The sequence below is a fragment of the Anopheles coustani genome, chromosome 2, assembly GCF_943734705.1.
Source record: "Anopheles coustani chromosome 2, idAnoCousDA_361_x.2, whole genome shotgun sequence".
Taxonomy (NCBI): Eukaryota; Metazoa; Arthropoda; class Insecta; order Diptera; family Culicidae; genus Anopheles; species Anopheles coustani.
The window spans coordinates 27311599-27327071 of NC_071289.1; the positions used below are offsets into that span (position 1 = coordinate 27311599).

A 15473-nucleotide genomic window follows, 5' to 3' on the forward strand; every position below is an offset into this window, starting at 1 on the left:
AAAGAGCTACACTGTCCCGCACAGTATTTTTTAAAACTGTTATCACATGAAGTGGTTTTGCTTAAAATAACCCTTCATTCTAAGGATTTTTGTTAAACAACATAAAGGTTTTAGCAAATAAACTATTTTAACCATTATTTCAAAGTGCAGACAAGCGGCTGTGAAGCTCTGTTAAAGTAACCTCTGTCAAAAAGTAAATATAGTAACCTTGGCAATGCTAGCTGTCATGTCTCGGACTACCAGTTTCCAGAAATCTTTGCAGCAGCAACATCAATGGTGGACAAATTCACCAATTTGCACTGCATTTGTCCGAGAATGTGTGTGCTGTGAAGGGCCCGTATTCCGCTTGTGTGTTTTCTAGTGTTTCTTTGTGCATCGGAGCGTATGTGGATTTAGCCCGTTTTTCCTCGTTGTTCGTATGTTGGTTCCCCAGCTTTGCTGACCGTGAAGGAAGGGAGTTGTCAGTGGTGTGAAAAAAAGCATAATAAAATAGTTTCACGTTCACATATCATCTCGGAGGATGGAAAAGAAAATAAGTGCAATCTGATGAAGCAATAGATTCGCTTCGTGTCCGTGTATAGTGTGTGCGTGTGTGTGTGTGTGTTTGTGCCTGGTGTGTCTTGCAAAAAGAAGGCAAATCCCAAGGCAAAGTGCATCTCAAAGAATGCGTGATGCATTAGATGTGAATCGTCGTTTTGTGTGCTATCAATTCTGCTAGAAGCTGGTCTTGTTGCTGGTAAGGTGTGTCTTGTTGTGCGTGTACGTGCGTGTGTGCAGTGCACTCGAGAGTAGTACGCGCTCGTTTGCTGTGCTAGTAGGCTACGCTACTACCAAACGGTGAACGAGGCTCGTAGTAGCCAGACTACCCTTGACATCCCGCGGATCTTCGGAGTGACATGAACTCCCGAATAAAGTAAGTAGCCTCTTCCTTACGACTTGCAATTCCCACTCGAGGCAACATCTTTTTCCATCCACCAGCTCCATCTTGACGTAGTAAATCGTATGTGTGCGTACGAAATGATTTTTAAAGTTCTCCGTCCTTGCTTGTGTAAGGTCCATTCATTCATCGAAATGGTTACAAGGATGGCAGGGTGTGTAATGAGCGAGCGTATAGCGCAAAAATCTAGGACGAGCAAGGATTCTCTACTCCCCAGCATCCAGCATGGAAAAAGTATGAGAGATGGCGAGCAAAACGAGGACCATGAGAGATAAACATCGTCTCTCCTTGCTCGTGGTCAATGTTATCCTACGTCTCACATCAGCTGCTGTTGTGGTCCCCCCAAAGGACCAACCCAGGAGAAGAGAGAACCACTTTTTTGCTAGGCAATTTCTTACGAGGCTCCTCCGGAAATCATCTTGAAAAACCCCCCTGTAGACCTTTTTACTCACTAAAAGAGCTTCCCGTCTTCGCTTTCCTTGCGTTTGTGGTGGTGTTTTTCCGATCCATCTGGAAGAAGTCTGCGCCTTGGGAACCACCTGGCTTAAGGAAAAACAAGGTGTGCCCCTCTGAGAGCCTGCCTCAACAAACAATCTTATGAAGTCGTTAAAAGACGTAAAAAACAAAATCGAAGGAAAAACGAAGAGCGATCCTAGACGAACTATCTTGATTACTTCCAATCGAAACCCGCCTAATCTCAACAATCTGTCAATTTGTTTTGGGACATTGAATCGTACCTTTGTGGTTTCGGCAGTTGTGGCTCGCGTGTTGGCCACTCATTAACGCGAACGGGCCGCTTGTTCTTACACCTTCTCGTTTCTTCGCTTTCCCAGGGAGGATGTCAGCCGACTGTTTGAGTTTTGGTGCGAGATTGCTCCCGGCAAGCCAGACGACCCCGCGCCGGGCTACATCGTGGAAAGCTTCCCAGAGTCGTTCAAGGATGCGAAGGTTATAGCTGACATTCCCGCGTTTGCGTTCCCGTGCGCCTTCGAGAGGTAAGTGCCCGGGCATCTGGGAAAGTGCGTGAGTTTTCATTCACCATGGGTTTTTTCTCTGGTAGCTCGTCACGCATTCTATTTCGTTAGCTTGAATAATCCCTAAAACACTTACGCCACGGTTCCAAAAATTATTGTATGATTAACAGGGTTTGTTTGGCATATACAAAAATCCTCCGTCATCGAATGTTTCGACCTTCGACTGGAAACTAACTTATACGCCCCATGGCATGGTGGGCAAGTAGAAGTTACTTATCACGAAAGCTTCCTCCTCCGTCACCGATGTGGCGTGTTTTATCGCTTCACTCTTTCGACTACGAATTTCTACGCCTGCCAATCACAGTAACGGCGGAACCGTTCTACTGGGATTCTTGTAGAAACTACACAGAGCGAAATAAAAATAGCACAACCAAAAAACAAAACATTTTATTGTAAAAAAAAATAACATATCAAATAACATATCGATAACAAAATAATTATCGAAGCTAAATGAATGAAGCAAATGTTATCGTAAAGTTCTATCAGTTTAGTAATTAAAAAAAAGTCGGCCCTTAAGGCGGCGTTACAGTACTTGATGGAAACTTAAGCCATAGCCGACAACATTATTTATGTTGGCATGCTTTTTAGTCGTTGTGATTTTTTAATTGTTAGAATAGATCCTACCTTTAAGAGTTGCCAATGTTCATACACTTGATGTTGCTTGCAAAAGAAGGTTGCTAGAAATTTATCAATTTGTTCAATGCAAACGTTTATTTATATATTTTTATATTTTTTTAAATTTATTTATATTTTAATATATCAATTGAGAGACTCATTGTTAAATTTTTTGTTAGCTTTTATTAAATGATTTTTTCATTAATTTAGTAGCAATTCGTACAGAATTGGAGCTTCAAGCGACTGCAGCTCTTGGCACGCTCTTCCAAAATCTGATTATAAAACGAACTGTAGTTTGCTGAACACTGATGGCTTGGCGACCTTTACCATTTTGCAGAAAGCAAACATTAATGTGACTTTTAATGAATATGTAGTCGAAAACATAAAAAAATAGACTGAACTGATTACGACGAGCTCTCCCATAGGAGCTTTCTCTAGAAGACGCTTTTTCTGTTGCTGAACGTCGCATTTGTGCATTCGATGACCAAGTTAACAACAATAACATACCAAAACCTCATATTAATGAGTGTTGACAATAGATCGAGCTGAATACGCTTCAAAAATAAATTTTAACCACGTCAATCACAACATGGGAACTGAGAAAAAACATGGTGGTTCTATTCTTATTTCGCCCAGTGTATATCAGTGTGAAGTGACCACCAAAAAATCTTCAACTTCTCGTCATGGGTAAGGCGAACAAGAAACAAGCTTACTAATGAGTGAATTTCAAGTATAGTCAAGCTTGCCCAAGCAGAAACTACGACTCGTTTTTCGTTGTGAGTCAAGGTCAACGGAAACTGTTCGAGATGAGGGGGAGATGGTTTTTCATCGACTAGCAGTGTTTGACCGATGGCTGGAAAAACCATGTTCTGTTTCAACAGCAATGAATGAAATGGTATATTTTTTCAAGCAATAGAATAATGGAAGCATTGGTCCACTTATAATTCATTCATATAACATAAATAGCTCTCGCTACTTTGGGTCTTTTAGTGATAAATTTTTACCGCGTCATAATTGATATTCCCCAACAACATACGATTGTTGCTCTCTTGCTTGGTAAAATTGATAATCATACATCATCAACATTCCGTCGAAAACACCCGCATTACGCGGCATCAACCAAACAAATCAAAATAATGATACTCGAATATCAATGCCACCGGACGGACACCTGACCAAACATTTCCTCCCATGGAAAGGGAATTCCCACTCCCTCCCCCTTAGCGTTCCCCCCCATTGATCTATCCCCTGTCCCAAAAGGTGGATGAAAGAAAAAAGGGAAAAGAAAAGTCGTACAAAACTATGCGAATCACGCGAAACCGCTAGCCTTGGAACCGTCCATCCGCGATCCGACTCGTTGCGCTTGGTTTGCGTGTCCGCGGGATGGCTTCGCGCACTTGCATATATCAGTCACCAACCGTCACCACCGTCCATTACTTCGGCCCGGGGGACAAGGGTGGTGCCGTAACCCTCAATTCCCATCAAAATCCTCAAACCGCCGGCGCATACATTGCGCGGTGTATGTAACGTGTACGTGTTTGCACTATTATTATCGGGAGTGTGTGTCTCGTTCCTTCCATCACTCGAAAGTGACACGCCCCCCACCCTTCCCCCTTGGAGGGTTATCCTCTTGATTTGACACGTATTATGCAAAGCAATGGCATGACAACGCCATCCCCATCCTCTTGGGCTACCGTAATGGAATTGTCATATAACTTGGTTCGTTGTTTGGTTGGCGTAGGTCACACTCGAAAGCCTAACGAGCAAGACACTTTCATCCACTCCGGAGTCTATTTCACTTCATCCAGCGTGTGTCCAACAAGGCGCCAGAGAGAGAGTTAGATGCACACACACACGGACACACGATTACGGCCCAGTTGTTGCACGCCACGCGTCCAAACTCGCCAAATTGGAATCGGAAGGACTCGGTCCTCGCTTTTCGCGTGCAACAGTTGGCCAGCTCATGGATACACGGGTCTTCCGCATTGTCGGCCCAACTGCACACCCTTCCCCTGCATGCTAGGGCAAAACTGGGTTTGGCTATCGAATTACATCCACCACGCAAACGATACCGAATTGGTTGCAGTAACAAGATTAGGAGTTAGCCATTCATCGTTCGTTGGTGGTCGTGTTGATTACGGGAAAATTGATATGGATCGGTGCTGGCTATGATGGCCCTGTCGGAAAGCTGAAAAAGGGACCATGGAATTCCAGAGGAATGGCTCCCGGTTGGTAATTTTGTTACGACTTTTTGGGGAGGGTGTCTTTCGGGGTGTGTTCCGTCCCCGGTTGCCACTAGGAATTATCGGTTTAATAATGGTAAAGAACAAGCAGGCCGGTTCCGGTCGATCGGTGTACAAACCATGCGGGAAGTTTGTATCACAACATGATACCCTCATAATCTGTTGACCCCGAGCACACGAGCTGATCGATTCTTGCGAATGCAATACGCTCTCCGAAGTGTGACGCAATGGCTAATCTGGGTTTTTTTTTCCATTTTCCCTCGTTGGACGGGGCACGAAAAGACAGAGAATGATGTATATCAGTGAACCTTGTCATTAAAGGCTGCGGTGGTACGGTGAAGTGGAGCGCCACTTCCGGTGGTTTGTGTGCGTACTTCCCTCTGAGCGTCTGGTCATTGGTCGACGTGTCCAAACCAGCATCAATTACGGTGCACTTCCGACAGCAACCGAGAAGACGCGCGCGCTGCTGCCTGAGCGTCATCGGTGATGTCGTCTTGAGCGACTGGAATTGGCTCCTCGTTGGTTCTTCTTTTGTTAGCCGAAGCGACTGATAACCGCTGTTTAAACTTGCCTGGAATTCCCGGTGGCGGGAACGGGAAAAAGTAGCCCAGATTCGACAAAATATCCAGCGGGAACGAGCTTATTCGTCCGATCTGTCAAAGTGAAGCTTTGTTTACGTTTTAGTTTGTTTACGTGATCTAAATTGGCGGCAGGTAAAAGTGGAATTGTGAGTCATTATCAAATATAAAGTTTATGAATGGTGTTGTTGAGTTCCTCCTCCAAAATTTTGCGTCGAAGACTACTCGCATTTTGGTTTCTCTCCAACAACATCGGCCGCATCCATATACGTTGCCCATACCGACGTTGTTGTAGCAAGCGAATGAAACTTTTCATGAAACGTTTCAGTTAAGCAAATGCGTCCGTTCCCGCCGGGTCGTAGTTTCGCGTTTTTTAAACATATCGGGAACGAAATCCGTTTTTTTCATATGGAGTTTCCCGTCGTCCAGCGGGATTCCCGCTGGACGGCGGGAATATTCGTGCGAATACCGCTGTGTCTAGCCGTCGCTATAGGTGCAATTGCGCCGTCCCCCAGGAAGTGCGCCGCGTGCGTCTAGAGGAATGTGCGTTCTTCCTTTCAATCACCGGAGCGCACTTATAACGGAGGAAAGCATTTATCCACAAGGCCTTGAGTCACCTTGCACCTCGCGGCACCTCGTCAGAACGTCACCAACCCGTCGAGATCTCTCTGGTCAGCTTCCGCGCAAGACACAAAGAACTACCGGCCACCACAGGGCGGTAAACGGAAATGAGGTTCAACAGTTCTCCCGACCACCGAAGCTCTAGCTCCCCCGTTATAGCCGCTTCACACGATATCGGGGAGGATGGATTTGTGCCGTCGGCCGTTCACCTTCACCCGACCGAGGCGAAGGTATGGTATCGTGCAGCGATAGTGAGAACGCGATGTCGTAAATCTGACGTGGTCTCGATACCGGGAACCAAGCGCGCTCCGTGGGCTGCGTCGGCCACGGCATGACTCATCGCCCCGCAGAGGCGCGTGTTTGCTATTCGTGGCCGAAATCAAGCTGTTGCTTCTGTCGGTGGCGATACAGTTGTTGTTAGTGGACGGTGTTGTCCAGTTAGTCACAGTGCTGGATGTTTACATAAACTATGAACGGAACGCCAATAATGGCGATAGTTTTTATCTATTTTATCCTCTAGCACAGAGGTCGGCAAAGTATGGCCCGTAAAATCGAAAAATGTTGGTGCTTCATACAAAAATTCCATCTCATTTTTTATTAATCCCGTCAAGTTTATTTTCTTGCCAAAAATGAAGATTAAAATTGTTCCTGTCATCCTGTCAAGTTTAAAGATAAATTTCAAATATTTTATCTTTTGGCACTTTTATATTGCTTTACTATTTGGAAAGCAGATACTTCATTTAAAAGGGTACTTCTTTGAAAACATTAAATCATCGTTTGATTCGGTTTCCTTTCAACACTAGAATTACCGCGATGTTATGTTCAATTGAAAAAAAAAAATCAATCTTGAATACATAAAATAAACATTCCATTGGATATGTGAAAGTCATGCATTAATATTTCGTAGAATTGTGTTACGTTAAAAAAGAAATGTAATTGAAAAAGTTCTGGACCAGTCATTTTAACTAGTTCTAATGTTAATCATCTGGCCCTTTTTAGAAAGTGTATGCCTACCCCTGCTCTAACATGCAATGTTTTATTTTTGGTGTGAAATATTGTTTATCTTATTATATTTTTGTTTGTTTATGGAAATGTTTTAATTGATTTTTAAACTTTCCTGCCTTTCACTACGATCATTGGATGTTTTTTGCAAACTTAAGTTTTTTTTTATTTTGGTTGGCAGCAAACATTTCCGCACATCGATTCCCCTTCCTTATGGTCACTGCTCGTGGTGCTTATACTTAATCAATTAATTACTCATCAGCTTGCCAGTCAACCCCCCAAGCCCCGTTGCTTCCACCGTTTCTGGACAGAAACGACACTCCACGTCGAACCGTCGAAAGGAGGGAGCCGCAACAGGAGGGTGTAGGTTTTCAATGGCGGACGTGTGGCCACGGGTCGCCGCAACAAGTGGTTCGTACATTTTACGTAACCAACTCGAAACAGCCTACCCCCGCGATCCGCTTTATACCTGACCCTCAGCTGACCGCGGCCGCTCCATTCCGATGGTGGGACCGATGAGTTGTGAAATGTGCTCGCAGCAGGCACAACCAGTTCCTGACCGTCCCATCCCGGCTGCTGCTTGTTGGGGTAGCAAATTGAGGGTTTTCCCTCCGCCCCGAACTATCGGCGCGTATCTTACTGACCTTTCCTCGTGGAATTGGTTTCGATCTACCGGAAATGACACCGGTTTGAACGAATAACTTTGACTGTTGGGAAGAGAAATGAAAGCTTGGATATTATCTTGTCATTAGTGGTCAAAACTCTTACAAAATCAAACATCAAGACACACTTCATTTCATATAAACCGTTTTTGTTAATTGAAATCGCTGGTGTTTTATGGATCAATTCAATTTTCTAGCGCTTTTTGACAAGGGTTCATTATCGCAATCAATCTATGAGTCATCCAGCCACGGTAGTTTCTGTTCTTCTACTAACAATACGTATGCGTCCATCAAATTCAAGGGCGTTTGTAAACCTCATCAACACGCTATCGTGCATAGTATTCTCGCGGGAGACATTATGGGCTGGGCTTCTTATCAACATTAGACGACGCCATGCGATTGAACGATACGCGAGCCCAGAACTCGTTGGTTCAACCGCAACAAAAAGCATCATAACGTGGTTGCAACAAACAATTGAAAATGATAATCGGACATTTTTAGTATGTGTGGAAAAGGAAAGTGTTTAGTGACACTTTTACGCACGACTCGGGAAGAACGAATGTGGATGTTTTAAAGCTAATAAAAACCACAAAATCTATATTTTTATGTTATTATTTTACAGTGTTGGCCAGATCAACAATTAATAATTGACGCTTAAAATAGTTTAATTTTTATTACGCTAAACCCTACCAATGTAGATACAATTTTTTATAATCTAATCGAATATTTTCCACCTAAACCTTTACTACGTATTTTAATTAATTTGGTGTATATTATCGTATATTCTTGATTCTGTAAGAAGAGTTCTTGTGTTGGAACAAATGGGTTTCCTTGCATTCAAAGATGTAATTATAGAATGTTAAAAATCTTATTTATGTATACCTTTGTAATGAAATAACCATCATATCTATTCAAGTTAAATTTTTTCATATTTCATATTTCATATTTTTCATTGTTTCATAGATCCTTAGATTTTGGTTTTTCAAACGTTTGGTCAATTCTTTCACATTCACTTTTATATATTACTTCTAGTGCGCTCTAGTTTTGATATTTCACTTGATATTTTCATTTAAAAACCCACGGGAATAGATTATTCCCAACTAATGGGGCCCAAGAAATTGGCACAAAAAATCTAATTTAGGTGTATAATACCACTGCTCTTTTCTAAACAAAATATGAGGATAAAAAAGGTAGCTAGTTGATGTGGAAAACATCATCCGTTGGATTTATATAAATTCAATATTTTATTTATAATCGCTTTCTAATTAAACTGTTGTTTCCTGATTTTCTTTTCAAAGCCGAACCATTCAGGTACACTCGTTCGTCCTGACAAACATCGACTCAAAATGGCGATTCGGCTTCTGTCGGCACGACCCGAAATCACCCACAGCAATGGTGATCATCACGTACCTGCCCTGGCACGATACGTTCATGCGCTTCCTCAACGTGCTGGCCGAAATCAAGAAGAACCGCTCGAACGAGTTCCAATCGTTCCTTGCCGAGTCGTACAACAAGGGCGTACCGGAGCCGGGTGCCTGTCTGAAGCTGCACTACGATCGGGCCTCGCAAACGTTCCTGTTCCAACGGCCACAGCAGTTCCAGCTGCCCAGTATTCCGGAGAACGTAAGTGACCGCATCCAACGCCGGGAGTGAGTGGCGCCTGTAGTAATGCACTTCTTTCTGGCCTCTTTCCTTTCAGCACAATCTCAACCAGTACTACAACTTTGTGGAGCCGAAGTTCATGATAGGAATATTCGCCGCGATGCTGGCAGAGCGGCGCATCATCTTCGTGTCCCGGCGGCTAGAAATACTGTCCTCGTGCGTCCAGGCGGCCAACGCTTTCCTATACCCGATGGTCTGGCAGCACATCTTCATACCGGTGCTGCCGATGCAGATGAAGGACATCCTGGCGGCGCCGATGCCGTTCCTGATCGGCGTGCCGGAGGCGGTCTACGAGACGCTGCGCCGGGAGGAGATCGGCGAGGTCGTCATCCTGAACTGTGATAAGCGAACGCTCGAAACGCCGTTCGACGACGTGAAGAGTATGCCCCAGGAGCTGGTCGGATCGCTCAAGAAGCAGCTGTCCAACCAGGCCGACCATCGGGGCGACCGGGTTTCAAAGATATTTCTAGGTACGATCGGATCTTTTTGGTGAATCTCGTACCACAACTCATCGTTTCGCTTACTTTTAGGTATTCTAGTGCAATTAATTGGCGGTTACCGCGATGCGGTAAAGTTTAACGATAAAATAACCTTCGACCCCGAAACGTTCATCGAGTCCCGGCCGTCGCATTTGCGGCCCTTCCTGGAAAAAATACTGGACCTTCAAATCTTTCAGCAGGTCCGTAAAAATCCCCTTTCGCCGCTTCACGCCGCAATAGGTTCCTTCTCAAGTAACGCACTCCTTATTTCTTGCAGTTTATTGAAGAACGCCTGGACATGCTGAACACCGGGCAGGGCTTTTCGGACGAGTTCGAGGTGGAATACTTCCGGTACGCGGAAAAGTCGGGCCGAAAGACGAAACAGTACAAGGATCTGTTGAAGAACTTCAAGGATAAGGTAGTGTCGTTAGTAGCGTAGGGATTCATTCCAAACACTCCACTTTCCTTCCTTTCTTGAATGAGCTGTGTTCCTACCCCTATCCCTTCACCCTTGTCTTTTGAATGCACATTCCATTGCTCGGTTCTTTCACGTTTCTTTGTCATCTGTTTTGTTTTGTTTTTACCTTTCCTCACCTACAACGGGTGGTTTCTCGTTGGATGAGATTTAGAGTATTGCACACTTTTCTTGCATCACTGTAAATGCGTTCGGTTCATTAAGATTGAGTAGAATGAACAACAGAAAGGCTGACCCCGGAAACATCTAACGTTGTCGATTGTGATTTCGATTTCGTCCCCGTTCTTTCAACCCAGTGGGTTATCGCATCGCAAAGTTTATAGTAAACATTACACTTTATAATAGAATCGGACATTCCTCATTCATGGACATTGACAAGTAAATTACGATAATTTTATCAAAAAATTCTCTCAATTCCCTCCAAAGCAACTTAAACAATAACATAGGCCATTAAATTATAGGTTCTTTTGCTTATTAAGTTGACTTCGTCGTAGATGATATTTAATTTATTTTGGCTCCGAATAAAGAACACTGTGAGTTAGATTCGAAAATATGCTTGGTTTTCATTTGGTGCATTTTCTTTGGATTGGTTTTAAATATGCTATTACTAAAATGTTTTAACATAAACTTCGCGACACTTTCCACTCATCAAACGATCGTTACCTTTTCCATCCATCAATATCGTTCACTCGTACGTACCATTGTTCATTATTTCTCTATCTAAATTTCTTTTCTTCTCTTTCTCTTCATCTTCCCTTTCAAACACTTTTCGATACATACCATCATCATCGTGCTTCCGTCGTGGGTCATCTTTCAACTGCATCTCATGCATCATCATACTCCGAAACCATCCGCCCGGCCCGGGGGAACCCTCATCACGATGGCCACGACCCGTGCATGTTGCTCATTTGTTTGTCCGGCGTGCCTCCTCCTCCTGGCAAAAAATGTGATTCAATCTGGTTTCGGGTGATGTGTGAACGCCACGGAACGCGCTTCGGTGTGCCTCGTCGCGGTAATGGTTGGTGATTACGTGTGGTGTGACTGTGTGTCCCTTTCTGCTTCTTTCCGGTTTCCGGTAAAAATTCGGCGCACGTGGCGTTTCCGCTGCTGCTGTCTCCCGTTGCCTGCCCAATGCTGTGGTACTGTTGTTTGTTGCGTTTGTTCCCGTTTTATTACCCACACGCTGTTGTTGCGGATTGATTGCTGCTGCTTCATTAGACTAATCCGGCTGTTCGATCGGCGGTCAAATCGGTGAGTGGGATTTGCTAGAGAAAAGATTCAGTGATCGGTTCTAGCATGTAATTAATGCTTGTTTACCTGATTTTTAATCGTAAATAATAAGATTAACAGATTAGCGTTTACCCAACAAAGGCTTTCACACTAATATGGTTTCTTTTTTTTAAGGTGAAAGAAGGCGGCAAAGGTGTCAAGACGGCGTACAAAGGTTTACGGTCCAAGTTCCGCGAAACGACCCCACCGAAGACGAAGCTGGACAGTAGCAGTAGCTTACACCTGCACCATCAGTACGACGTTAGCGGAGGGCATCACCAGTCGGCCCCGAACTCACCGGTATTCAACAAGCGTCCACAGACGATCGCCCTCCCGGACGACGTGTACCACACACACCACCATCATCCGCATCAGATGCTAACGCCGTCGTCGACATCGCTGCACAACTCACCACATATCCTGCTGGGCGGGAGCCATCACCATCAGCATCACGCGTCCCTGCCGCAAACGAACGGCGGAGGAGGGGGCAGTGCCGGCAACAGTAGTAGTGCCGGCTATCACACTGCATCGGCCGCGATGACGCACAGTGCAAGCAGTGCTGCTGGCAGCACCAGCCACATGATGATGATGAACAATAACCTCAACTATGGCCACGGAAACGCTCACGGTGGCAGCAATAACAATAACTACAACAGTGCGGCCACGATGGCCAGCAGTAGCGCGAGCGACATCCGGAGTCCCACGCTTAGCCCGACCAGCTCGAACTCCTCGTCGGAGATGAACCTGTGGCAGGAGATGCAGCACCACCTGACGCTGTTCAAGTCACCGGCCGTGAACCGGAATGTAAGTACGATGCATGCTCCATTTCCAGTGTTATTTATTGGTTTTGCGTATCTCTGGTGCGCTGCATGACTGCGCCGTGCTTTGAATGGGCGTGCTTTTATGCCTCCCGCAAGCGAAAACGGCGGTGAAATGGTGACCTGGAAAGTCGCTTTGATGAAAGCGAGCGCACTTTCTCGTAATCTTTGCGCGCGTTTGGAAAAAAAGAATTATAAAGCACACAAGCAGCCAGTAGTTGGCCATGGTATGTTTTCCAGTTTTTGATTTAGTTAGTTTTGTGACTTGCCACCTTTTATCTGCAGTATGATTTTTTATCGGTTACATTTTGTGTTGCACATTTTGAAATGACAAGACTTGAGCCGCATCCAACAATAACCAACCAGCGAAGTGTGGAGTTTTTGCGAACGGCGAGCGTTGTGGCATGTACTGATGATTAACACAGTTATAACGCCAACGATCAGTGTGATATTGCCTTTGCCGTGTGGTAGAGTTTGGGTAGAGATTGTATTTTGGGACGGAAACTTTATTTGCGGAGGGGTCATTCAACTTTATCTTGAAAGCAGGTGGGGTGTTGTCTCTAAGTTAGGTACCGGGTTTTGAAATAGCTCATCAGTTTCTGTCTCTAAAGTATCTGGTTTTGTCTCGTAGTCATCTTCTTTTGTCTGTCGCCAAAAACGGGAAAATAAAATAACTGTGGGTTTTGTATTTAAACTAACTTGTGCCTATTATCATGAATTTTTACTGATTCAAAGAGCGGTGAATTTGGCGATATCGACGTATTTTCTATATATTTTCGTATAACTGCGAAACGTCACTTGTTTACAATCGTTACCGTATATTTTTTCAAATTTTGATCAGAGTTTTGACCAAACTTATACTGTAATTAATAATTTTGCATAATTTCCTTTTTCTCGGCAGCTCTATTGAATGGATCTTAGTACAAACAACAAGCTTGATATTTAAATTTATTCAAAAAACTTTTCCTCAAAATTCATAAATTCAAAATTGAAATCAGGAGACAAACCTAGATGAACACGGAACGAATGTTGATAAGTTAAAGACAAAGTCAGGCGCGTTAGAGACAATAGTTGATGCACTATTCCAATCATGGGTGGGTTAGAGGCAAAGACAAGTGGCAACGATTGTAAGCCTTTCCATTTGCTTATTGATGAAACAGATGCGATAAATTAGATTTTTCCTTACTGTGTATCTCAAACTGTCCTGTGCTGAGATTTTGTTCATTTGATTGATTAACGTGTGTTAAACTGACTTTCATTTGTATATTAACTCATCGACATCGTGTGGCCTGGGGACGCTCCATCATAGCTCCATCATGGTCGGGTGTACTCTAATTGGTGCTATTTAAAATTGCTCATAGTTTTACAGAACATCGTACTGTCTTTTGTTATCCTTTCTTACGGGTACTTTCTTCCCTCTCAAAACTGTGTGTTTGGCGCTACTGTTACTTTCTTTCATTTTTTCCCCCGGTTGGTTGGATCGTGTTAACAAGAATCAATTCCATCGTTCATTCCATCATACTGAAAAGTGCCTCGAACGAATCCTTGGGAGAGCCCAATGCATTACCATGTTTCTTCTCCTCTAGCCTAACTGTGCAAAATCCTGCACGTCTGTTTCATGCATTCTTTCTTTTCTCGACACATTTCTCACTCTCACCTGTGGCCGTGCGTTCCACTCCGCGTGTATGTGTATCTGTAACGTGTATGTCGCCCTGTGGTCCTGTGGTCAGCTTAAACCATCGAACAGTGTCGACGGTGGTGGCAGCAACTCGGGCGGCAGCAGACCATCGTCCCGTGCGGGAGCACCGGTCAGTCCGCCCGGCTCGAACGGTGGTACCGCGTTGCCGCGGATACAGGAATCGGTGGGCCCACCAGCGCCATCGTCTGCCTCCCATCCCCTGCTCAGCCTGGAGCTGGATCGGGGTGGTGGCAGCAGCTCGTCGTCGAGAGCTGCCACGGCCGGAGTGCGTGCGTACGGCAGTTGCAACAATAACGGAGAGCTAAACGGGCTCTCCGGCGATGGCGATCAGGCGAACTTCGATCTCTCCCCGGATGCACCCTGCCCGCCGATACCGCCACGACGCTTCCAGTCCGCGGCCGACGCACTGGCTGCGATCCAAATCTCACCACCGCCAATGTCCCCTCCATCGTCTTCCTCGTCGAGTTCGTCCCCGTATCGTACCTACAACAACTTTGTACCTCTCCAACCGAAGCCAAAGTCCGCCACCTTCGCCTCGCCCTCGAGCATAGACCAGTCTCCACCGCTTCCTTCTCCCCCGCCACCGCCTCCGCTTAAAGCTACTAGTGCGCTCGGAACGGCTGGCCGACGTAAGGAGGAGGATGTGTTGCTTCCTCTTAATGACGAGGACGACGATCAGCTGCTTACGCTCACAACGACCACGACGACGACGACGGCGCCGGCGGTGGCAGCATCGGCGGCCAAAGCATCAACGAATGGTGGTGCACACGTGGTAACCACCACCACCACCACCAGCGTGTCCATGACGTTTGATCATGGGACAAAACAAAGCAACCACCACCACCACAACCAGCAACCGCATATAATGCCTCCGTCGGTCGGGCCGGCGGCCTCCGCCGCTACCACGTCGGCACCGGCGCCGCCACAGCCACAGCATGCTTATACCTTGCCACATCCACCGAAGGCGCAAGCGCCCCAGCCACCGCAGCGGCCACCGCTTGCCCCGAAGCCCACCTTCCGCAAAGAGGTAATGAAACTTGCCCTGTACCACACGATCCACTGCTTTCTTCTACTCTATTGTGCGCTTCACCTTTTCGCGATGTCGTAAATCGTCGTTTTTTTTACACTCCTTGTGGATTGTACTGTTCCGATTTTCCAATAGTCTTTTTGCGTTTTGTTAATTTCGCCTCAAATCTGATATTGCTTCGGCCTGTGAAAATGTGCCCCCATCTGTCCTTTTAGTGGGTGGGCGCTTTTCCGCCCGCGAGTTTTGATTAATATCGAAAATATCATTTAAATCGTCACATTCGGCTGCCTTTAGTTCGGGTTTGTGTATGAAATTATTTTCAACTGTCCCATAAATACCTTCGCCTTTCCTA

The 15473-nt window shown here is 45.3% G+C and overlaps 1 protein-coding gene across 4 annotated transcripts in view; it reads left to right on the forward strand.

The window, feature by feature from the left end:
• Positions 1 to 249: 249 nt before the first annotated feature.
• LOC131267522 (DENN domain-containing protein 1A) overlaps positions 250 to 15473 on the forward strand; it is an 89380-nt gene continuing 74156 nt past the window's right edge. For 2 of the 4 annotated variants that reach the window (XM_058270424.1, XM_058270423.1), the window contains exons 1-8: positions 256 to 913; positions 1771 to 1932; positions 8991 to 9315; positions 9392 to 9824; positions 9885 to 10033; positions 10111 to 10251; positions 11527 to 11559; positions 11713 to 12381. In XM_058270424.1, the coding sequence (XP_058126407.1) occupies positions 897 to 913; positions 1771 to 1932; positions 8991 to 9315; positions 9392 to 9824; positions 9885 to 10033; positions 10111 to 10251; positions 11527 to 11559; positions 11713 to 12381 (1929 nt within the window). In that variant the 5' untranslated portion in view covers positions 256 to 896. Of the gene's footprint in view, positions 914 to 1770; positions 1933 to 8990; positions 9316 to 9391; positions 9825 to 9884; positions 10034 to 10110; positions 10252 to 11526; positions 11560 to 11712; positions 12382 to 14125; positions 15122 to 15473 lie in introns of all 4 variants that reach the window. The other 2 variants (XM_058270422.1, XM_058270421.1) reach the window with 2 other exon arrangements.